Source organism: Panulirus ornatus, chromosome 64, assembly GCF_036320965.1.
Source record: "Panulirus ornatus isolate Po-2019 chromosome 64, ASM3632096v1, whole genome shotgun sequence".
Lineage (NCBI taxonomy): Eukaryota > Metazoa > Arthropoda > Malacostraca > Decapoda > Palinuridae > Panulirus > Panulirus ornatus.
Genome location: NC_092287.1, coordinates 1,487,699 through 1,511,346, shown reverse-complemented (window position 1 = coordinate 1,511,346; position 23,648 = coordinate 1,487,699). Strand labels below are relative to the sequence as shown.

Sequence of the window (23,648 nt, the reverse complement as noted above, 5' to 3'; positions counted from 1 at the left end):
CTTTATAAATAACAGCTCTGGAATTGTTCTAAGCTGAAATGAATGCAGAATGAACTTAGCAAGAAAATTTCCAGGCCCAATAACATCAGAGCAAAAATTATTAAACCGTGATTGTTGGGATAAAGGTTCACAGCAAAATGGGTGAAGGACTCCTATCCTAGCTAATATCACCACTATGTGGTCAGCAAAAACAGACGCATCCCAGCTGATGAAGTACAGTTCCATATAAATATTGCAAAAGGCCAATGGCTCGCCCTACCAGTGCCAAAGTTGGCATTTTGAGAGAAGGATGTGTGTGGATGTGCGCAGTTGGGAATAACAGAAAACAGATCTGAAGACTCTTAAGCAGAAACAGTGTAATGATAGTGAATGGGTTCAAAGGTAGGAAAACAGACATTATTTAATGTCTTCCCAATGCCTTTATCACATATATTTTAAGCCCATAGGCTTTGTGGATTAAAGAATAACTCACTAACTGCATTAGGAGAGGCTTGAAAAGGGGCTCTGAATATAACAGCAGCATTCAGAAATGGACAGAATACCCGCTTCTTAGTAGTAAATGTAATGATTAGAGGTTGATGCCAAGTATAGTTAGAAATGAACAGTTTTCAAAAGAAATGATAGTTACAGAATGAATTGTATAAAGCTCTTACTCTTTTGCACAGACATATACCCATACCTATGAACATAAATACCACAAATTCATACTGGGTCAAAGATGCATGCTATTCATGCTGACACAGTCTTTGATATCTATGTCCACAACAAAATTATGTCCTACTTAATTGAGAGCAAAGTATCTCAAAGGGATGAGGGGACATAGGTCATCCCCACCCCTGATGTCCTACTTTGTCCACTATATTAGCCATGAAAATGGAGGGAACCTACAAGATTCATCAGTAAGAAAATGCCTATTTATTCATTATTTCTTAATCTTTATACAGTTATGATACAGGTCATATTCTATGCAGTATAAAACAAATCAAGTTTCTCTAAAGGTAATAATTTCTATGAGAATATCAATGACAGCACGTATTATCAATGGAGAAAAGCCATGAGTCATTAAGCTGAGCTTGATGTCCCGAGCTTCAATTTCCTTCAGAATGTCTTGCAAAAGCTCCCTGAAAAGATAAACCAGATATATGTTAACGAGTTTCTTTGCTAGAACAGCACTTTATAACAATATGAAAACAAAATACTACTAAACAGCATAAAGCATTATCAGAGTTCAGTGCTATTGCTGAGAGCACAAGAACCTGACTTTACTCTGATTACCTCTTTTAAATAGTTTGACCACATGCTAATACCCTCAAGTAATTACAGTACATATCAGAAAAAGTATACAAGAACATATCCCTCACTCATCAACACACACACTTGAACTTCAATATTACAGAAATGCTCAAATGTCTTGCAGGAAGCAAGCTTCTGCCATTACTGTTGCTAAACCCGGCAATTACTGGCAAGCACCAAGTATTTTGTAGTTACACTGTGGTCACTGGCAAACTGATAAAAATGTCAGATAAACTAAAAATCATTCTGGATGAAAATAATGAAGGATCACTCAGGATGATATAAGAAACAGGAATGTCAGCCAGCAGCGTAGTGGAAATAGCTTGTAAAGACTTTGATCTGTATATGGTGAAAACACAAACATTTCAGTTCTCAAAATATGTATAAAAGAATACACTGTATTACAGCTACTAGTATCTTACTTGGTTATATTAGCCTGTGTTTCAAATTGATCCCAACCACCACGTGAAGCTATAATCTCTCGGTTTATCTCTTTTAGTCGTAAGTTTCTTGAAGCTAGATAGAAGAAATCTTCTGCTAGTTGGGCTGCTTCAGCTGGGAAAGAATGTTGGTCATACTCATTAAAGCATGAAGTACAAAATTAGAGGTGATCACTAAAAGTATAACAAAATATTCTACATGAATATAAAAACCTTCATGATCATGCAAAAAAGCCTTGACATTTTTAAGCCATAAATTTTCTCATTTGGGTTTTGGAGACAGATCACTAGGTACTCTAACTTTCAAGAAGCTTTACTACATGTCAGTAGAGTAATACAAACTCAGGGGAGGCAATAGCTTCCCTCTGCCTCAAGTGACAAAAAGTAACAAATAGAATATTCACACAAAAGATTAAGATACAATAGTACTATTGATACTCATACCCAGTTATAAATGACACTACAGTATGCCAACTATCTAGCACAATAATTTTTAACCATATAACCCCAAGACCTTTTCTCCTGACTGTTAATGGCCTGAACCAAGGCTTATATACTGGTCAGTGTAAACCATGAAGTACTGTAGGAGTTGACTTAGGAGTTTAGCCTTTGGTTTCAGTACATTACACCTGATTGCTTTAGACTGGATGAGCAAATGTGGCTATCGCTTATCTATTTCTGATGGTACTTAGTCAAGGTGGATAACTTGATAAAAAGTTAAAACTTATCATTTTGAACCTTTAGTATAACCCTAATCTTAAGCACTGTATATTTAGCTTCCCAAATTTGTTACCTTAAAAGTTAATTAAGAATCACCATAAGCATTTCACAGTTGGTTGCTTTATGGTTCTATCAAAAGATGAGTCCACAGCATCATGACTACTTACTTTCTGTGAGTTTCGTGAAACAGGAGATGACTGCTGATTTTGAAGTCAGCTTTTTAATGCCATTCTTAGCAAGGGTCTGTTTTAGCTCTCTACCCTTTTCTTTGCTCAAACGGAGAAGGGAAAGCAGCATTGTCTGACTAAAAGGTATAGAAAAAGAAATTAAACAAGTGGCAACCACGAATTTTATTACAATACATGAATATTAAACACACTGGCTTTAATGCTTTCTGCAAGGAATCTGACTACTTCTCCACATCAAACTTCAGTGTTGGACCTGACTCAATATTTAAACCAGCCAGGAGTCTCTCACCACGGTGAAGCTATAATCTCTCGGTTTATCTCTTTTAGTCGTAAGTTTCTTGAAGCTAGATAGAAGAAATCTTCTGCTAGTTGGGCTGCTTCAGCTGGGAAAGAATGTTGGTCATACTCATTAAAGCATGAAGTACAAAATTAGAGGTGATCACTAAAAGTATAACAAAATATTTCTACATGAATATAAAAACCTTCATGATCATGCAAAAAAGCCTTGACATTTTTAAGCCATAAATTTTCTCATTTGGGTTTTGGAGACAGATCACTAGGTACTCTAACTTTCAAGAAGCTTTACTACATGTCAGTAGAGTAATACAAACTCAGGGGAGGCAATAGCTTCCCTCTGCCTCAAGTGACAAAAAGTAACAAATAGAATATTCACACAAAAGATTAAGATACAATAGTACTATTGATACTCATACCCAGTTATAAATGACACTACAGTATGCCAACTATCTAGCACAATAATTTTTAACCATATAACCCCAAGACCTTTTCTCCTGACTGTTAATGGCCTGAACCAAGGCTTATATACTGGTCAGTGTAAACCATGAAGTACTGTAGGAGTTGACTTAGGAGTTTAGCCTTTGGTTTCAGTACATTACACCTGATTGCTTTAGACTGGATGAGCAAATGTGGCTATCGCTTATCTATTTCTGATGGTACTTAGTCAAGGTGGATAACTTGATAAAAAGTTAAAACTTATCATTTTGAACCTTTAGTATAACCCTAATCTTAAGCACTGTATATTTAGCTTCCCAAATTTGTTACCTTAAAAGTTAATTAAGAATCACCATAAGCATTTCACAGTTGGTTGCTTTATGGTTCTATCAAAAGATGAGTCCACAGCATCATGACTACTTACTTTCTGTGAGTTTCGTGAAACAGGAGATGACTGCTGATTTTGAAGTCAGCTTTTTAATGCCATTCTTAGCAAGGGTCTGTTTTAGCTCTCTACCCTTTTCTTTGCTCAAACGGAGAAGGGAAAGCAGCATTGTCTGACTAAAAGGTATAGAAAAAGAAATTAAACAAGTGGCAACCACGAATTTTATTACAATACATGAATATTAAACACACTGGCTTTAATGCTTTCTGCAAGGAATCTGACTACTTCTCCACATCAAACTTCAGTGTTGGACCTGACTCAATATTTAAACCAGCCAGGAGTCTCTTTAGAGACAAATTATAATGGGAGAGTCATATACCACTGTAAATTTTAAAGCAAGATCTGACTGGTTTGAACACTGCAAAAGAAATGCTAATTCACACATAATGAATAGCACAATCAAGGATGATAGTGATGAAACATGTAAAGATGTACCACAGTAACAGTTGTAATTTCATACTACAATATATACAATAAGCATACTAGATTTTATTATTTACATATAAACATACTTTTTAAACTATTTCATTATTCATTATACATAATCGGTTTCCTGCATCAGTAAAATACTGCCAGGAAGCAGACAAAGAATGGCCCATCCACTCATATACGCACACACACATTTTTCATACATATTCGCCACTTCCCGCATTAGCAAGGTAGCGTTAAGAACAGAGGACTGAGCCTTAGAGGGAATATCCTTACTTGGCCCCCTTCTCTGTTCCTTTTGGAAAATTAAAAATGGATGGGGAGGATTTCCAGCCCCCTGCTCCCTCCCCTTTTAGGTACCTTCTACGACACGCAGGGAATATGTGGGAAGGATTCTTTCTCCCCTGTCCCTAGGGATAACACACATATTTCTTTTTCTTTTATACTTTGTCGCTGTCTCCCATGTTAGTGAGGTAGCACAAGGAAACAGACAAAAGAATGGCCCAACCCACCCACATACACATGTATATACATAAATGCCCACACTTGCAAATATACATACCTATACATACATATACATACACAGACATATACATGTATACACAAGAACATATTCATACATGTTTCCTTCATCCATTCCCGCCGCCACCCCGCCACACACGTATGCGCGAGGTAGCGCTAGGAAAAGACAACAAAAGCCACTTTCGTTCACACTCAGTCTCTAGCTGTCATGTGTAATGCACCAAAACCACAGCTCCCTTTCCACACTCAGGCCCCACAAAACTTTCCATGGTTTACCCTAGACGCTTCACATGCCCTGTTTCAATCCATTGACAACACGTCCATCTCGGTATACCACATCGTTCCAATTCACTCTATTCCTTGCACACCTTTCATCCTCCTCTATGTTCAGGCTCCAATTGCTCAAAACCTTTTTCACTCCATCCCTCCACCTCTAATTTGGTCTCCCACTTCTCCTCGTTCCCTCTACCTCTGACATATATATCCTTTGTCAATCTTTCCTCACTCATTCTCTCCAATCTTTCCTCACTTATTCTCTCCATGTGACCAAACCATTTCAATACACCCTCTTCTGCTCTCTCAACCACACTTTTTTTATTACCACACATCTCTCTTACCCTTTCATTACTCACTCGATCTAACCACCTCACACCACATATTGTCCTCAAACATCTCAATTCCAGCACATCCACCCTCCTCTGCACAACACTATCTATAGCCCACACCTCGCAACCATATAACATTGTTGGAACACTATTCCTTCAAACATACCTATTTTTGCTTTCTGAGATAACGTTCTCACCTTCCACACATTCTTCAATGCTCCCATATCCTTCACCCCTTCCCTCACCCTGTGACTCACTTCTGCTTCCATGGTTACATTGGCTGCCAAATCCATTCCCAGATATCTAAAACACTCCACTTCCTCCAGTTTTTCTCCATTCAAACATACCTCCCCATAGACTTGTCCCTCAACCCTACTGAACCTAATAACCTTGCTCTTATTCACATTTACTCTCAGCTGTCTTCTTTCACACACTTTACCAAACTCAGTCACCAGCTTCTCACCTAGCAAACAACAACTGACTCACTTCCCAAGCCCTCTCATCGACAGCAGACTGCATACTTGCCCCTCTCTCCAAAACTCTTGCATTCACCTCCCTAACAACCCCATCCATAAACAAATTAAACAACCATGGAGATATTATGTACCCCTGCCACAAACTGACATTCACTGGGAACCAATCACTTTCCTCTCTTCCTACTCGTACACATGCCTTACATCCTCAATAAAAACTTTTCACTGCTTATAGCAACTTACCTCCCACACCATATACTCTTAATACCTTCCACAGAACATCTCTATCAACTCTATCATATGCCTTCTCCAGATCCATAAATGCAACATACAAATCCATTTGTTTTTCTCAGTATTTCTCACATACATTCTTCAAAGCAAACACCTGATCCACACATCCTCTACCACTTCTGAAACCACATTGTGTATATATATATATATATATATATATATATATATATATATATATTTTTTTTTTTTTTTTTTTTTTTTTTAATACTTTGTCGCTGTCTCCCGCGTTTGCGAGGTAGCGCAAGGAAACAGACGAAAGAAATGGCCCAACCCCCCCCCCCCATACACATGTACATACACACGTCCACACACGCAAATATACATACCTACACAGCTTTCCATGGTTTACCCCAGACGCTTCACATGCCTTGATTCAATCCACTGACAGCACGTCAACCCCTGTATACCACATCGCTCCAATTCACTCTATTCCTTGCCCTCCTTTCACCCTCCTGCATGTTCAGGCCCCGATCACACAAAATCTTTTTCACTCCATCTTTCCACCTCCAATTTGGTCTCCCTCTTCTCCTCGTTCCCTCCACCTCCGACACATATATCCTCTTGGTCAATCTTTCCTCACTCATTCTCTCCATGTGCCCAAACCATTTCAAAACACCCTCTTCTGCTCTCTCAACCACGCTCTTTTTATTTCCACACATCTCTCTTACCCTTACGTTACTTACTCGATCAAACCACCTCACACCACACATTGTCCTCAAACATCTCATTTCCAGCACATCCATCCTCCTGCGCACAACTCTATCCATAGCCCACGCCTCGCAACCATACAACATTGTTGGAACCACTATTCCTTCAAACATACCCATTTTTGCTTTCCGAGATAATGTTCTCGACTTCCACACATTTTTCAAGGCTCCCAAAATTTTCGCCCCCTCCCCCACCCTATGATCCACTTCCGCTTCCATGGTTCCATCCGCTGACAGATCCACTCCCAGATATCTAAAACACTTCACTTCCTCCAGTTTTTCTCCATTCAAACTCACCTCCCAATTGACTTGACCCTCAACCCTACTGTACCTAATAACCTTGCTCTTATTCACATTTACTCTTAACTTTCTTCTTCCACACACTTTACCAAACTCAGTCACCAGCTTCTGCAGTTTCTCACATGAATCAGCCACCAGCGCTGTATCATCAGCGAACAACAACTGACTCACTTCCCAAGCTCTCTCATCCCCAACAGACTTCATACTTGCCCCTCTTTCCAGGACCCTTGCATTTACCTCCCTAACAACCCCATCCATAAACAAATTAAACAACCATGGAGACATCACACACCCCTGCCGCAAACCTACATTCACTGAGAACCAATCACTTTCCTCTCTTCCTACACGTACACATGCCTTACATCCTCGATAAAAACTTTTCACTGCTTCTAACAACTTGCCTCCCACACCATATATTCTTAATACCTTCCACAGAGCATCTCTATCAACTCTATCATATGCCTTCTCCAGATCCATAAATGCTACATACAAATCCATTTGCTTTTCTAAGTATTTCTCACATACATTCTTCAAAGCAAACACCTGATCCACACATCCTCTACCACTTCTGAAACCGCACTGCTCTTCCCCAATCTGATGCTCTGTACATGCCTTCACCCTCTCAATCAATACCCTCCCATATAATTTACCAGGAATACTCAACAAACTTATATATATCCCTGGGGACAGGGGATTAAGAATACTTCCCACGTATTCCCTGCGTGTCGTAGAAGGCGACTAAAAGGGGAGGGAGCGGGAGGCTGGAAATCCTCCCCTCTTGTTTTTTTTTAATTTTCCAAAAGAAGGAACAGAGGGGGGCCAGGTGAGGATATTCCACAAAGGCCCAATCCTCTGTTCTTAACGCTACCTCGCTAACGCAGGTAATGGCGAATAGTTTAAAAGAAAAAGAAAAGATATATATATATGGCTGATTCATGTGAGAAACTGCAGAAGCTGGTGACTGAGTTTGGTAAAGTGTGTGAAAGAAGAAAGTTAAGAGTAAATGTGAATAAGAGCAAGGTTATTAGGTACAGTAGGGTTGAGGGTCAAGTCAATTGGGAGGTAAGTTTGAATGGAGAAAAACTGGAGGAAGTAAAGTGTTTTAGATATCTGGGAGTGGATCTGGCAGCGGATGGAACCATGGAAGCGGAAGTGGATCATAGGGTGGGGGAGGGGGCGCAAATCCTGGGAGCCTTGAAGAATGTGTGGAAGTCGAGAACATTATCTCGGAAAGCAAAAATGGGTATGTTTGAAGGAATAGTGGTTCCAACAATGTTGTATGGTTGCGAGGCGTGGGCTGTGGATAGAGTTGTGCGCAGGAGGATGGATGTGCTGGAAATGAGATGTTTGAGGACAATGTGTGGTGTGAGGTGGTTTGATCGAGTATGTAACGTAAGGGTAAGAGAGATGTGTGGAAATAAAAAGAGCGTGGTTGAGAGAGCAGAAGAGGGTGTTTTGAAATGGTTTGGGCACATGGAGAGAATGAGTGAGGAAAGATTGACCAAGAGGATATATGTGTTGGAGGTGGAGGGAACGAGGAGAAGTGGGAGACCAAATTGGAGATGGAAAGATGGAGTGAAAAAGATTTTGTGTGATCGGGGCCTGAACATGCAGGAGGGTGAAAGGAGGGCAAGGAATAGAGTGAATTGGATCGATGTGGTATACCGGGGTTGACGTGCTGTCAGTGGATTGAATCAGGGCATGTGAAGCGTCTGGGGTAAACCATGGAAAGCTGTGTAGGTATGTATATTTGCGTGTGTGGACGTATGTATATACATGTGTATGGGGGTGGGTTGGGCCATTTCTTTCGTCTGTTTCCTTGCGCTACCTTGCAAGCGCGGGAGACAGCGACAAAGAAAAAAAAAAATTTTTTTTTTTTTTTTCATACTATTTGCCATTTCCCGCATTAGCGAGGTAGCGTTAAGAACAGAGAACTGGGCCTTAGAGGGAATATCCTCACCTGACCCCCTTCTCTGTTCCTTCTTTTGGAAAATTAAAAAAAAAACAAGAAAGGGGAGGATTTCCAGCCACCTGCTCCCTCCCCTTTTAGTCGCCTTCTACGACACGCAGGGAATACGTGGGAAGTATTCTTTCTCCCCTATCTATATATATATATATATATATATATATATATATATATACGTGTAGGAAGAGAGGAAAGTGATTGGTTCTCAGTGAATGTAGGTTTGCGGCAGGGGTGTGTGATGTCTCCATGGTTGTTTAATTTGTTTATGGATGGGGCTGTTAGGGAGGTAAATGCAAGAGTCTTGGAAAGAGGGGCAAGTATGAAGTCTGTTGGGGATGAGAGAGCTTGGGAAGTGAGTCAGTTGTTGTTCGCTGATGATACAGCGCTGGTGGCGGATTCATGTGAGAAACTGCAGAAGCTGGTGACGGAGTTTGGTAAAGTGTGTGGAAGAAGAAAGTTAAGAGTAAATGTGAATAAGAGCAAGGTTATTAGGTACAGTAGGGTTGAGGGTCAAGTCAATTGGGAGGTGAGTTTGAATGGAGAAAAACTGGAGGAAGTGAAGTGTTTTAGATATCTGGGAGTGGATCTGTCAGCGGATGGAACCATGGAAGCGGAAGTGGATCATAGGGTGGGAGAGGGGGTGAAAATTTTGGGAGCCTTGAAAAATGTGTGGAAGTCGAGAACATTATCTCGGAAAGCAAAAATGGGTATGTTTGAAGGAATAGTGGTTCCAACAATGTTGTATGGTTGCGAGGCGTGGGCTATGGATAGAGTTGTGCGCAGGAGGATGGATGTGCTGGAAATGAGATGTTTGAGGACAATGTGTGGTGTGAGGTGGTTTGATCGAGTAAGTAACGTAAGGGTAAGAGAGATGTGTGGAAATAAAAAGAGCGTGGTTGAGAGAGCAGAAGAGGGTGTTTTAAATGGTTTGGGCACATGGAGAGAATGAGTGAGGAAAGATTGACCAAGAGGATATATGTGTCGGAGGTGGAGGGAACGAGGAGAAGAGGGAGACCAAATTGGAGGTGGAAAGATGGAGTGAAAAGGATTTTGTGTGATCGGGGCCTGAACATGCAGGAGGGTGAAAGGAGGGCAAGGAATAGAGTGAATTGGATCGATGTGGTATACAGGGGTTGACGTGCTGTCAGTGGATTGAATCAAGGCATGTGAAGCGTCCGGGGTAAACCATGGAAAGCTGTGTAGGTATGTATATTTGCGTGTGTGGACGTGTGTATGTACATGTGTATGGGGGGGGTTGGGCCATTTCTTTCGTCTGTTTCCTTGCGCTACCTCGCAACCGCGGGAGACAGCGACGAGGTATAAAAAAAATATATATATATATATATATATATATATATATATTTTTTTTTTTTTTTTTTTTTTTTTTTTTTTATACTTTGTCGCTGTCTCCCTGGGGATAGGGGATTAAGAATACTTCCCACGTATTCCCTGTGTGTCGTAGAAGGCGACTAAAAGGGGAGAGAGCGGGGGGCTGGAAATCCTCCCCTCTCGTTTTTTTTTTTTTTTTAATTTTCCAAAAGAAGGAACGGAGGGGGCCAGGTGAGGATATTCCAAAAAAGGCCCAGTCCTCTGTTCTTAACGCTACCTCGCTAATGCGGGAAATGGCGAATAGTTTAAAAGAAAAGAAAGAAATATATATATATATATATATTATCCCTGGGGATAGGGGATTAAGAATACTTCCCACGTATTCCCTGCGTGTCGTAGAAGGCGACTAAAAGGGGAGGGAGCGGGGGGCTGGAAATCCTCCCCTCTCGTTTTTTTTTTTTTTTTTTTTTCAAAAGAAGGAACAGAGGGGGCCAGGTGAGGATATTCCAAAAAAGGCCCAGTCCTCTGTTCTTAACGCTACCTCGCTAATGCGGGAAATGGCGAATAGTTTAAAAGAAAAGAAAGAATATATATATATATATATATATATATATATATATATATATATATACTAAAATGGAAGGGAGTGGGGGGCTGAAAACCCTCCCCTCTCTTTTTTTTTTTTTTTTTTAAATTTTCCAAAAGAAGGAACAGAGAAGGGGGCTAGGTGAGGGTATTCCCTAAAAGGCCCAGTCCTCTGTTCTTAACGCTACCTCGCTATCACGGGAAATGGTGAATAGTATAAAATATATATATATTTCCATACTTTTCCATACTATTCGCCATTTCCCGCATTAGCGAGGTAGCGTTACGAATAGAGGACTGGGCCTTTGAGGGAACATCCTCACATGGCCCCCTTCTCTCTTCATATATATAAATGTCCATACACACACATAAACATAAATATACATATCAACATACACATACATATACATACACATATGCAGACATATACATCTACACATGTACATATTCATGCTTGCCTTCCTCTATTCCTGTCGTAACCCCATCCCACATGAAAACAGCATTGCTATCCCCTGCTTCAACGAGGTACCACCACGAAAACAGACAAAAAAAAGGCCACATTCATTCACACTCAGTCTCTAGCTGTCATGTGTGATGCACCTAAACCACAGCTCCCTATTCACATCCAGGCCCCACAGACCTTCCACCTCCAATTTGGTCTCCTGCTTGATATACTCACATATTTACTTTTATTCATAGGAGTAAAGGAATAGTTACATTGACACTACAGTACTGTACCTGTTTCTTTATCCTAAAACACAACATTTTCATCACTTCCTTGGTCTTTAACCTTGGGACTAAAGAGGGTGAGAATTTATATAACATATTAGGAGTGGAACATGATTCCTTCACAATCATAGTGCAATAAATAGCATGAAATTACTGCAAACTAAGATCACAATTTCAGTGTACAAAACTATAATGTGATGGAATCCCTTAAGGTGAGTATAAATCCATACTCTAAACGAAACTCTTAGTATTCTTGTTTTGCTGCATAACGCAACACTGAAGTGTGAAATATTCAAAACAAACAATGCATAATATGATGATGCAGTTGAAATTCTGATGACTGCAAGTAGTTAAACATTCAGAGTTATGGGATGATATAAGTTAAATTAATTCATGTTTGTTGGGAGTAAAGGAAGAGACAATGTATTTGTGAGGGGATCTCTGATACTTTGCCTACCTGAGACATTCGGGTTGTTCCACTCTTCGACAAAGCTCATTCTGGGTTACTGTGATCCTTTGCTGTTCTCTGCCAACCATCAATAATGCTGGTACCCAAAATACCAGCTCTGAAAAAAGAGAATAATGTGAGAATAGAACCCCTATGAAAAGAAAACCACTGTCTCATACTTTCAATTATTTTTCTTAATAAAACATTACATATAAATATCTAGAAATTCTACGAAATGCAACTGAGACAATTTAGAGCAATGTGTCTCCAAGAAATATTACAGAATGACTGAAAATAGTAAAAGTTTGGTGTAAAAACAGGCAGTAACTTTCAGTTACAAATGCAGAATCATGCACATAGGAAAAGAAAGGAAAGAGTATGTTAAACAAAGCAGCACTGGTTATGACTTAATTTAGCAACTGGTCTAAAGGGAAAAGTCCACATTTGTAAGACTGATTTCTTTGGTTGTACATGAAAAAACAATTTAAATATTTCTGAGAGATGAAAAAAGCTTTAATAGCCTATACATTCAGTGATAAAAAAAGAAAAAAATGTGGTGAAGAATGACAGTGCGATGTTAGTAAGAAATCTATTTGCATCTATGGCATTCAGTAAAGTGTTACTAAATGATGTTTATTTACATAATTAGATCACCTCTATAGTCTGCATAGTGCTCTGATTATTGTCATGTTTCCAAAAATGATGATTATTCATTGTCCTACACCATATATCTAAACTTACAAAGGAAACATTGATACCACCAGCCTTGCCACCACCCTCCCACATCCATTCAACACCCTTCCAAACCAACATAGTTGAAAGTACACCTGTTTTCTTGATATTTTCTTCAATGTATGATAGAAATATACTGGAAGGAGAAACAATTTCTAGATCTTAGGTCACAAGGGAATGGCAGTTTGTAAATTTCAGAGAAACTGCACACACCCCCAAGATTTTTATGTACATTAGAGAAATTATCACAAGAATTACAGTGATCAATTGGTATACCATTTACTGGATGGTACAAGAGTATTATGATGAAGGCTGACAGAGTACATGCAATTATTGAAATCAATAAAGCAAACTTTGGCAACTGTTAAAGATACAAGTCCTTGGTAGCAAGGTCAATCTTTAGTGGTACTTTCAGTTACTGCAACATCTAGATACATTACCTGTAAGTTACATGTGTATTGTCGATTTTACAATAATTAGCCCAAAATTTCCCCAGTGTACTCAGTCCTCAGAATGAACCAAAACGTTTGAATAAAATGCACTGGATCATGCTCAACAATTGTTGTTACATTATTCAAACACTATCCAAGGAACGCAGATAAATCACTACACATTCAATGCTACTGACAAAATAATTGTGTAATTTCGTTACACAGGCAATTACAAAACTTTCTATAATTAATGTAGGAACCTCGGTACTAGCATAAAATCTTGGGTGAACCATTCATCCCACAAATAAAGTGAGAAAGTACCGGAATGACCCACTGAGAAATATTGTCATGAAAATAAAGTCAAGTATATGATATACTACTAGTTAGAATCTCAATCGTGTACAACAGAAAGGTGAACACGGTCCTCCCTCATGCAGGAACTGGTTGTGGGCACCTGATACACTGCTATTCCTAGACTCATTACACACCCTTCTTCTTGGCCAAGTCTGAGGTAAAATAAAAAAATCTGAGTCTAGAAAGCTGATCCTAAATTTTCAAATTTCGTTTAGGGGATAATAATGGTAATGCCCGTTCAACAGTCTGGCATTGCATGAAACCCGGGAGAAACAATGTTTTCTACCTTTGTTCTCATGATACGAAGCTTCTCCAGCTTCTCCACTTGTAATACTTGTGTCACCGATAGCAGCAGCTCGAGTGTCTTCATCACTACTTTGTATTATATGGACGATTTCCTCCTCATTCGCAGAACTACTTGAGTTGAGAATTTCTTCAATAATTTCTACCTCGCCCGCCATTTGTGGTTCCCCGAACTGGATATGTGGTTTCGAACCCTGAATCAATAAAGCCGAAGCTTCATTTCGAAGCACAACTTTGAACCCTCCACAGAGAAGGGGGCCAGGTGAGGATATTCCCTCAAAGGCCCAGTCCTCTGTTCTTAACGCTACCTCGCTATCGCGGGAAATGGCGAATAGCATGAAAGAAAGAAAGAAAGAATAATAATAATGATGATAATAATAATAATAATTACTATTATTATTATTATTATTATTACTATAGTGCTACTACTATTACTACTACTGTAGCTACTATATAATTAGTAGTAGTTATTGCTACAGAAGACAAAAGAAAGGATTTTAGAGTAATTACATTTAGACAGAAAACGTAGAAATACAAGAGATTATATATATATATATATATATATATATATATATATATATATATATATATATATATATATATATATATATATATATATATTCTATGAAGGTGCGCGTTCATATACACTTTATTGGTATATATATATATATATATATATATATATATATATATATATATATATATATATATATATATATATGATTTAGAAGGAGATGGAGAGGAAGAAATTGTCATTTCTGAGATACATATAAATTTAATAAATGAACGAAATTATTATGGAATAAGTAGGTGCTGATGATAGTGTTTATATCATTCTAATTCGTCAAGAGAGAAGGGAACTGCAGCTCATACCTTCTATCATACAGCTATTAAAGAATGGCATTTATTACTAGATGATTTGCAATGTATAAATTAAAAAAATCTGTTTAGATCACCATTTAGGAAACATCTTACTGACGAAGAAAGATTCTCAGAACTAGATGATTGTGAATATTACTAGACATGTAAATAATATTATGCATGGTGTTTTTAAACTTTTTAACTGTTTTCAAGAGAGGGATATACAATGTGCATATGTCTTGTACGGGTTCCGGTGACTCCTGTGTTGACTGCTCCATCTTGCTACAATACAAGGACCTTACTGGAAAAAAGTTATAAAAGTTTAGTAGGTTATCCTAACAGAAACTATTATGTACCTTACGGCGATGTATTGCACATGAGTATAACTATTATAATGTACTAGGGTTCCTGAATAAAGTCAATCAATCAATCACTGGTGCTGATGACAGTGCTCCTATCTCTGTGGAATATGTTAGGTACTAATGATATTAATGTTTACATAATTCTAAATCATCACTGGTGCTAATTGCTTTGCTTAAATCCTTGATATGATTTTTCTTATCATATGTTAATTTTGAAACTAATTCGGTTGTAATAGTCTTATCGTTCTTTTACCTTAATGTCATAAATAATTTTGAGTGCATTATCTGACCACATTGAATCTAATTTTTGTTATGTTTGAATTTGAAAATTTGATGAAATATTTATATAATTGCTTGAACAATGTAAGAGTGTTAAACAATAATTTTAAAACTCATATGCAACAGACCAAGCCATATCAACTATCATCAAACCGTCGCCATTTTGTATTAGTAAACAAGTTATGCACATATGTTTTTCAGTTGAAGGATGAGCGAGACAAGTGTTTCTGGAGTAATCTAGACATGCAAATGCTGACTGTTTATTTAGGTGAAACTAGCAGTGACTGAAGGTTATATTAAGATGTGAAGCAAATCGTATGAGATGTTATTTACGGGTAAGAAAATTTACCGGAATTGTTCCTTCGTTTCTTTTTCTTGGAAAAAGGGGACAAATGTGATTCTATTGTAATGGTACTTGAATATAGGGTTTAGCACCGCAACGAGCATTTAAAATAACTAATGAATTTCAAAATTAACTAATGTTTTTCAGTTTAGAAATTGTATTTAAGAGTATCAGAATATGATTTAGAGTATTATAATCAAATGTTACATGAATAATTCTAGACTGGTTTGGACGTAAAATTTAGTGTTGCCTTTTTGTGGTGCAATGCAGTATGATGTTTAATGTGATCTACTGCATCCCTAAACAACCTCTGTTGTATCAACTTGTGGCACCAAATTTATTGAGAGCGAATATAAGTCATAGGAACATATCTACTTTATTGATGCAAGTATATGTGTACAGCATACTAGCTTTTAAGAGGCAAATTTTCCATTTTTCGGCATGTGGTGTTCCAAAGATATAGTGGGAGATATGATTACGTCATTGTACATGGTTGAATTATGACAGGGTTTGTAGTCTGAATTGACTCCTATGTATTTGTGTAGTCAGACAGAGGTAAACATTGATCTGTAAGCAAAAGATAGAATGTAGCATTAATGCCTAGGAAAAAATTAAATTTTATGATAGGGACACAAATCTTAGTGATGTAGTCTTGAAACTGTTTCTGAAGGTAATAAACGTACAATAATCATAAGGTTAATGGGAGGGGAAAATGGATGTAGTCATGGATGCCATACTGGGCTCTGGTTAATGTAAACGGGTCGAAAGACGCATTAACAAAGAAAAACCATAAATTATTATCTTTCAATGTGATATTGAAAGTTTTTTTGGTAAAATAAATTTTTTTCACATATTTTGGAAGCGTTAGGACCTGTAACATATACTGTGGTTACAATATTGATGAAAAACAAATATTAATACCAGTTCTTAAGCTTTTACTACTTTAAAGGCACTTATCTTTCCAAGAAGAAGGAAAAGTTCTGGTTTTTAAACAAGCGGAACAAACAAGCAAGCACAAGTACAAGTTAAGATGCGCACTCTTTCAATACAAAGAGATGTATGCCATCATGGTCATAAGCATTGCTTTTTATTTCCAAAGAAAGAGGTGCTTATCTGACAACGCAAAAAGAGATTATAGGGATGGGCACAGTATTAGTAAGAGATCAGGGGGTGAAGGAATGTTAGAGTCATCCAAGGCAGAGTTAGAGGAGAAATAGGAACCAATGAGCATTGCTTTGTTTATGGGAGAGACAGTTATAATACCCTCAGAATCTAAAAGTAAAGAAAAGGTATAGCTGCAAAAGTTGCTAACAATGCCTTTAGCTGAAGACATGTTGAAAGATGGATTGGAAAGAGGTCATCTTGGAGGAAGAGGAGATAAAAGCTTCCATTCCTGCAACAATAACCTCTGCTATGCATCATTGCATTAGAGTAATTTACCAAAAGAAAGTCAGAAAAGAATTTTCATAAGTTGTAGTTAGCTTTGTTGAGGCACCAATATTTATGCTTAGAAGGGGCTGCTGGAGGAGCAGGTTCTGTTAGAATGAATACATTTATGAGAGTGTGATCAAATGAACCAATTGGAGGTGTGATTGTACAGTTACAGGGAGATGGATTAGGGGTGAAAAACAGATCCGGAATATTAGGAGAGTGGTTGCAGTGGTCAGGAATAATGAGTAAGTTGGGTAGGTCTCATGGGAGGAGTTTAGATAGTCAAAGAAACACATTTGTAGAGTTAGGGGGGGATATAGGCAAAACAGAGGAAAAATGTGATAGTTGAGAGACCTTGAGCCACACATCATCAAAGTTGGAGAACTCAGGGTCCTTGAGACATTCAACAGGTTTGTTGATGTTGGAATATGTGCAGACATGAGATGTGCAACAGGTTTTATTGATGTTAGAATATGCACAGACACCACCTTTGAACCAGAATCATGAGTGGAGATTATGGTTGGATGAGTAGCTCAGCTTTGGGCTGCAGGAGCTTGTAGAAAAGGGTCCTGTGGCACACAAGTACTCTTTTCATTGAAATTAGTGCTGGATTAAGTATAAATGAAATATATTTATAATTTTATTCATAATCTCCCTTTTCTGCATTAATAAAGTAGCACTAAGAACAGATGTAGAAAGGCTGCATTTGCTCTCTTCCACTGTCTGTCTATCATGTGAAGGCACATTCAAAGCATCAGAATGGGGAGGTACAGTGTGATGAGAGGAGTGGGAGAGGTGTAGATCAGGTGTTTGCTTTAAAGAATATGTATGAGAAATACTTAAAGAAATTGGTTTTGTGTGTGGCATTTATCGATCAGGAAAAGTATACGATGGGTTTGATGAAGTTGCCTTGTGGAAGGTTAGAGAAAAGCTACTAGAAGCAGTAAGAAGTTTTTATCGAATGTAAGGCATGTGCGCAGGTAGGTTGAGAGGAGAGTGAGTGGTTCCATGTGAAGGGTGGTCTGTAGCAGGGGTGTGTGATGTCACATGGATGGGATGGTGAGGGAGGTGAACACAAGGGTCTTGGAGAGCTGGGCGAGTATGCATTCTGTAGGGGTTAAGTGGCCTGGAAGGTGTCCATCATTGTTTGCTGATGACACAGCATTGGTGGTAAAATTGACTGAGGAACTACAGAAGATGGTATCTGAATTTGGGGGTTAATGGAGTTGAGAATAAATGTGATTGACGGCAAGGTTATCATGTTTAGCAACGCAGAGGGACAGGTTATTTAAAAGGTCATAAGGATTAGCAGTGCGGAGGGACAGGTTAGCTATGATTGTGAGTTTGAATGGAGAAAATGAAGTGTTCTAGATACTTTGGAGTGGATATGGCAGCAAATGGAACCATGTAAGTGAAAGTGAATCATAAGGCAGGTGAGGGATTGAAGGTTCTAGGAGCATTGAGAAATGTGTTGAAAGAGGGTTCATCCTCTGGGAGGGCTAAATGGGTATGTTTGAAGGTGTAGTAGTCCTAATGATGTTTTATCTGTGTGAGGCATGTGCGAAGGAGAATGGATGTATTAGAAATGAATTGTTCAAGGATGACGTGGTGAGAGGTGCTTTAACCAAGCAAGTAATATAAGGGTTAGAGAGAGGAATGGGAATAAGAAGAGTATAGAAGACAAAGCTGAAGAGGGTGTGATGGAGTAGAGTGGACAAGGAGAAAGGGAGACTTAAGAGGAGATAGAAGGATGGGGTGAAAGGCATGCACAGGATACAGTGAATTGGAATATGGTAAATGGGGGCAACTCGTTATTGGACTGAAACAGGGCATGTGGATCAGCCAGGGGATATCATGGAAAAGCCTGTGGGCCATGGTTGTGGAGAGAGGTCTGTTTGGGTATATTACACATGACAGCTAGGAATGGATAGGAGTGAATGAGGCCTTTCTTTGACAAGGAGAAAGGGAGACTTAAGAGGAGATAGAAGGATGGGGTGAAAGGCATGCACAGGATACAGTGAATTGGAATATGGTAAATGGGGGCAACTCGTCATTGGACTGAAACAGGGCATGTGGACCAGCCAGGGGATATCATGGAAAAGCCTGTGGGCCATGGTTGTGGAGAGAGGTCTGTTTGGGTATATTACACATGACAGCTAGGAATGGATAGGAGTGAATGAGGCCTTTCTTTGACCCTTCCTGGGGCTGTGATATATACATTTGTCTGGTCCATTGGCCTATATATGTCGATCATCGCAGTCGAATAAGTTTAAAGTCAGTACTACCCCCACTGAGATGAGGTTGGGACATGTATATTTATATGCAATTTTTATAGCTACCCCATTTGTATATGCAATTTGTATAGCTACCCCTGGAACTCTTTCCAAAAGCTCCTGCAGCTCGAAGCTTGTAATACTTTTATTATTAGAGAAATGATGAGCTTCTTTGGAGTAAGTTCTTTTGGGGAACCTTAACTACAGTAATACAGCCTCGCTGAAGTGAGTTTCCAAAAAAGAGGAACAGAGAAGGGGGCCAAGTGAGGATGTTCCCTCTTAAGGCTCAGTCCTCTGTTCTTAACGCTACCTTGCTAATGGTGAACTTGTGTGGAAAAAATGATATATATCCCCTTTCCCTGGGATAGGGGAGAAAGAATACTTCCCACGTATTCCCTGCGTGTCGTAGAAGGCGACTAAAAGGGAAGGGAGCAGGAGACTGGAAATCCTCCCCTCTCGTTTTTTTTCATTTTCCAAAACAAGGAACAGAGAAGGGGGCCAGGTGAGGATATTCCCTCAAAGGCCCAGTCCTCTGTTCTTAACACTACCTCGCTATCACGGGAAATGCCGAATAGTATGAAAGAAAGATATATATATATATATATATATATATATATATATATATATATATATATATAAATATATATATATATATATATACACATAAGTATACTTATGTAAGTAGGAGAGATGGCGAGAGAGCGTTATTGGATTACGTGTTAATTGACAGGCACGCGAAAGAGAGACTTTTGGATGTTAATGTGCTGAGAGGTGCAACTGGAGGGATGTCTGATCATTATCTTGTGGAGGCTAAGGTGAAGATTTGTATGGGTTTTCAGAAAAGAAGAGTGAATGTTGGGGTGAAGAGGGTGGTGAGAATAAGTGAGCTTGGGAGGGAGACTTGTGTGAGGAAGTACCAGGAGAGACTGAGTACAGAATGGAAAAAGGTGAGAACAGTGGAAGTAAGGGGAGTGGGGGAGGAATGGGATGTATTTAGGGAATCAGTGATGGATTGCGCAAAAGATGCTTGTGGCATGAGAAGAGTGGAAGGTGGGTTGATTAGAAAGGGTAGTGAGTGGTGGGATGAAGAAGTAAGAGTATTAGTGAAAGAGAAGAGAGAGGCATTTGGACGATTTTTGCAGGGAAAAAATGAAATTGAGTGGGAGACGTATAAAAGAAAGAGACATGAGGTCAAGAGAAAGGTGCAAGAGGTGAAAAAAAGGGCAAATGAGAGCTGGGGTGAGAGAGTATCATTAAATTTTAGGGAGAATAAAAAGATGTTGTGGAAGGAGGTAAATAAAGTGCGTAAGACAAGGGAGCAAATGGGAACTTCAGTGAAGGGCGCAAATGGGGAGGTGATAACAAGTAGTGGTGATGTGAGAAGGAGATGGAGTGAGTATTTTGAAGGTTTGTTGAATGTGTTTGATGATAGAGTGGCAGATATAGGGTTTTTTGGTCGAGGTGGTGTGCAAAGTGAGAGGGTTAGGAAAATGAGTTGGTAAACAGAGAAGAGGTAGTAAAAGCTTTGCGGAAGATGAAAGCCGGCAAGGCAGCAGGTTTGGATGGTATTGCAGTGGAATTTATTAAAAAAGGGGGTGACTGTATTGTTGACTGGTTGGTAAGGTTATTTAATGTATGTATGACTCATGGTGAGGTGCCTGAGGATTGGCGGAATGTGTGCATAGTGCCATTGTACAAAGGCAAAGGGGACAAGAGTGAGTGCTCAAATTACAGAGGTATAAGTTTGTTGAGTATTCCTGGCAAATTATATGGGTGGGTATTGATTGAGAGGGTGAAGGCATGTACAGAGCATCAGATTGGGGAAGAGCAGTGTGGTTTCAGAAGTGGTAGAGGATGTGTGGATCAGGTGTTTGCTTTGAAGAATGTATGTGAGAAATACTTAGAAAAGCAAATGGATTTGTATGTAGCATTTATGGATCTGGAGAAGGCATATGATAGAGTTGATAGAGATGCTCTGTGGAAGGTATTAAGAATATATGGTGTGGGAGGAAAGTTGTTAGAAGCAGTGAAAAGTTTTTATCGAGGATGTAAGGCATGTGTACGTGTAGGAAGAGAGGAAAGTGATTGGTTCTCAGTGAATGTAGGTTTGCGGCAGGGGTGTGTGATGTCTCCATGGTTGTTTAATTTGTTTATGGATGGGGTTGTTAGGGAGGTAAATGCAAGAGTTTTGGAAAGAGGGGCAAGTATGAAGTCTGTTGGGGATGAGAGAGCATGGGAAGTGAGTCAGTTGTTGTTCGCTGATGATACAGCGCTGGTGGCTGATTCATGTGAGAAACTGCAGAAGCTGGTGACTGAGTTTGGTAAAGTGTGTGAAAGAAGAAAGTTAAGAGTAAATGTGAATAAGAGCAAGGTTATTAGGTACAGTAGGGTTGAGGGTCAGTTCAACTGGGAGGTGAGTTTGAATGGAGAAAAACTGGAGGAAGTGAAGTGTTTTAGATATCTGGGAGTGGATCTGGCAGCGTATGGAACCATGGAAGCGGAAGTGGATCATAGGGTGGGGAGGGGGCGAAAATTCTGGGGGCCTTGAAGAATGTTTGGAAGTCGAGAACATTATCTCGGAAAGCAAAAATGGGTATGTTTGAAGGAGTAGTGGTTCCAGCAATGTTGTATGGTTGCGAGGCGTGGACTATGGATAGAGTTGTGCGCAGGAGGATGGATGTGCTGGAAATGAGATGTTTGAGGACAATGTGTGGTGTGAGGTGGTTTGATTGAGTAAGTAACGTAAGGGTAAGAGAGATGTGTGGAAATAAAAAGAGCGTGGTTGAGAGAGCAGAAGAGGGTGTTTTGAAATGGTTTGGTCACATGGAGAGAATGAGTGAGGAAAGATTGACCAAGAGGATATATGTGTTGGAGGTGGAGGGAACGAGGAGAAGAGGGAGACCAAATTGGAGGTGGAAAGATGGAGTGAAAAAGATTTTGTTTGATCGGGGCCTGAACATGCAGGAGGGTGAAAGGAGGGCAAAGAATAGAGTGAATTGGAGCGATGTGGTATACCGGGGTTGACGTGCTGTCAGTGGATTGAATCAAGGCATGTGTATGGGGGTGGGTTGGGCCATTTCTTTCGTCTGTTTTCTTGCGTTACCTCGCAAACGCGGGAGACAGCGACAAAGCAAAAAAAAAAAAAAATATATATATATATATATATATTTTTTTTTAATATACTTTGTCGCTGTCTCCCGCGTTTGCGAGGTAGCGCAAGGAAACAGACGAAAGAAATGGCCCAACCCCCCCCCATACACATGTATATACATACATCCACACACGCAAATATACATACCTACACAGCTTTCCATGGTTTACCCCAGACGCTTCACATGCCTTGATTCAATCCACTGACAGCACGTCAACCCCGGTATACCACATCGCTCCAATTCACTCTATTCCTTGCCCTCCTTTCACCCTCCTGCATGTTCAGGCCCCGATCACACAAAATCTTTTTCACTCCATCTTTCCACCTCCAATTTGGTCTCCCTCTTCTCCTCGTTCCCTCCACCTCCGACACATATATCCTCTTGGTCAATCTTTCCTCACTCATTCTCTCCATGTGCCCAAACCACTTCAAAACACCCTCTTCTGCTCTCTCAACCACGCTCTTTTTATTTCCACACATCTCTCTTACCCTTACGTTACTCACTCGATCAAACCACCTCACACCACACATTGTCCTCAAACATCTCATTTCCAGCACATCCATCCTCCTGCGCACAACTCTATCCATAGCCCACGCCTCGCAACCATACAACATTGTTGGAACCACTATTCCTTCAAACATACCCATTTTTGCTTTCCGAGATAATGTTCTCGACTTCCACACATTCTTCAAGGCTCCCAGAATTTTCGCCCCCTCCCCCACCCTATGATCCACTTCCGCTTCCATGGTTCCATCCGCTGCCAGATCCACTCCCAGATATCTAAAACACTTCACTTCCTCCAGTTTTTCTCCATTCAAACTCACCTCCCAATTGACTTGACCCTCAAGCCTACTGTACCTAATAACCTTGCTCTTATTCACATTTACTCTTAACTTTCTTCTTCCACACACTTTACCAAACTCAG

The 23,648-nt window shown here is 39.5% G+C and overlaps 2 protein-coding genes across 7 annotated transcripts in view; one reads left to right on the top strand and one right to left on the bottom strand.

Annotated features, from left to right (window-relative positions):
* Positions 1 to 369: 369 nt before the first annotated feature.
* LOC139746329 (transcription factor AP-2-beta-like) lies at positions 370 to 14,331 on the bottom strand. Its single transcript, XM_071657471.1, has 5 exons — positions 14,006 to 14,331; positions 12,212 to 12,320; positions 3,798 to 3,934; positions 1,716 to 1,848; positions 370 to 1,121 (listed from the first exon to the last, which is right to left on the bottom strand). The coding sequence occupies exons 1-5, from the start codon at positions 14,178 to 14,180 to the stop codon at positions 983 to 985; spliced, it is 693 nt and encodes a 230-aa protein (XP_071513572.1). The 5' UTR covers positions 14,181 to 14,331; the 3' UTR covers positions 370 to 982.
* Positions 14,332 to 15,653: 1,322 nt separating this feature from the next.
* The window catches only part of LOC139746366 (uncharacterized), a 96,321-nt gene continuing 88,326 nt past the window's right edge, over positions 15,654 to 23,648 (top strand). For all 6 annotated transcript variants that reach the window (XR_011712143.1, XM_071657565.1, XM_071657567.1 and 3 more), the window contains exon 1: positions 15,654 to 15,859. The gene's annotated coding sequence lies outside the window, so the exon portion shown is untranslated. The remainder of the gene's footprint in view (positions 15,860 to 23,648) is intronic.

What these genes read in the sequence shown, in the direction of transcription:
- LOC139746329 (XM_071657471.1), bottom strand. Translation starts at nt 14,180, where the DNA reads ATGGCGGGCGAGGTAGAAATTATTGAAGAAATTCTCAACTCAAGTAGT. An exon ending in GAACAACCCGAATGTCTCAG is followed by an intron (nt 3,935 to 12,211) that starts GTAGGCAAAGTA and finishes TATACCTTTTAG; the next exon opens with TCAGACAATGCTGCTTTCCC. An exon ending in TTTCACGAAACTCACAGAAA is followed by an intron (nt 1,849 to 3,797) that starts GTAAGTAGTCAT and finishes ATTCTTTCCCAG; the next exon opens with CTGAAGCAGCCCAACTAGCA.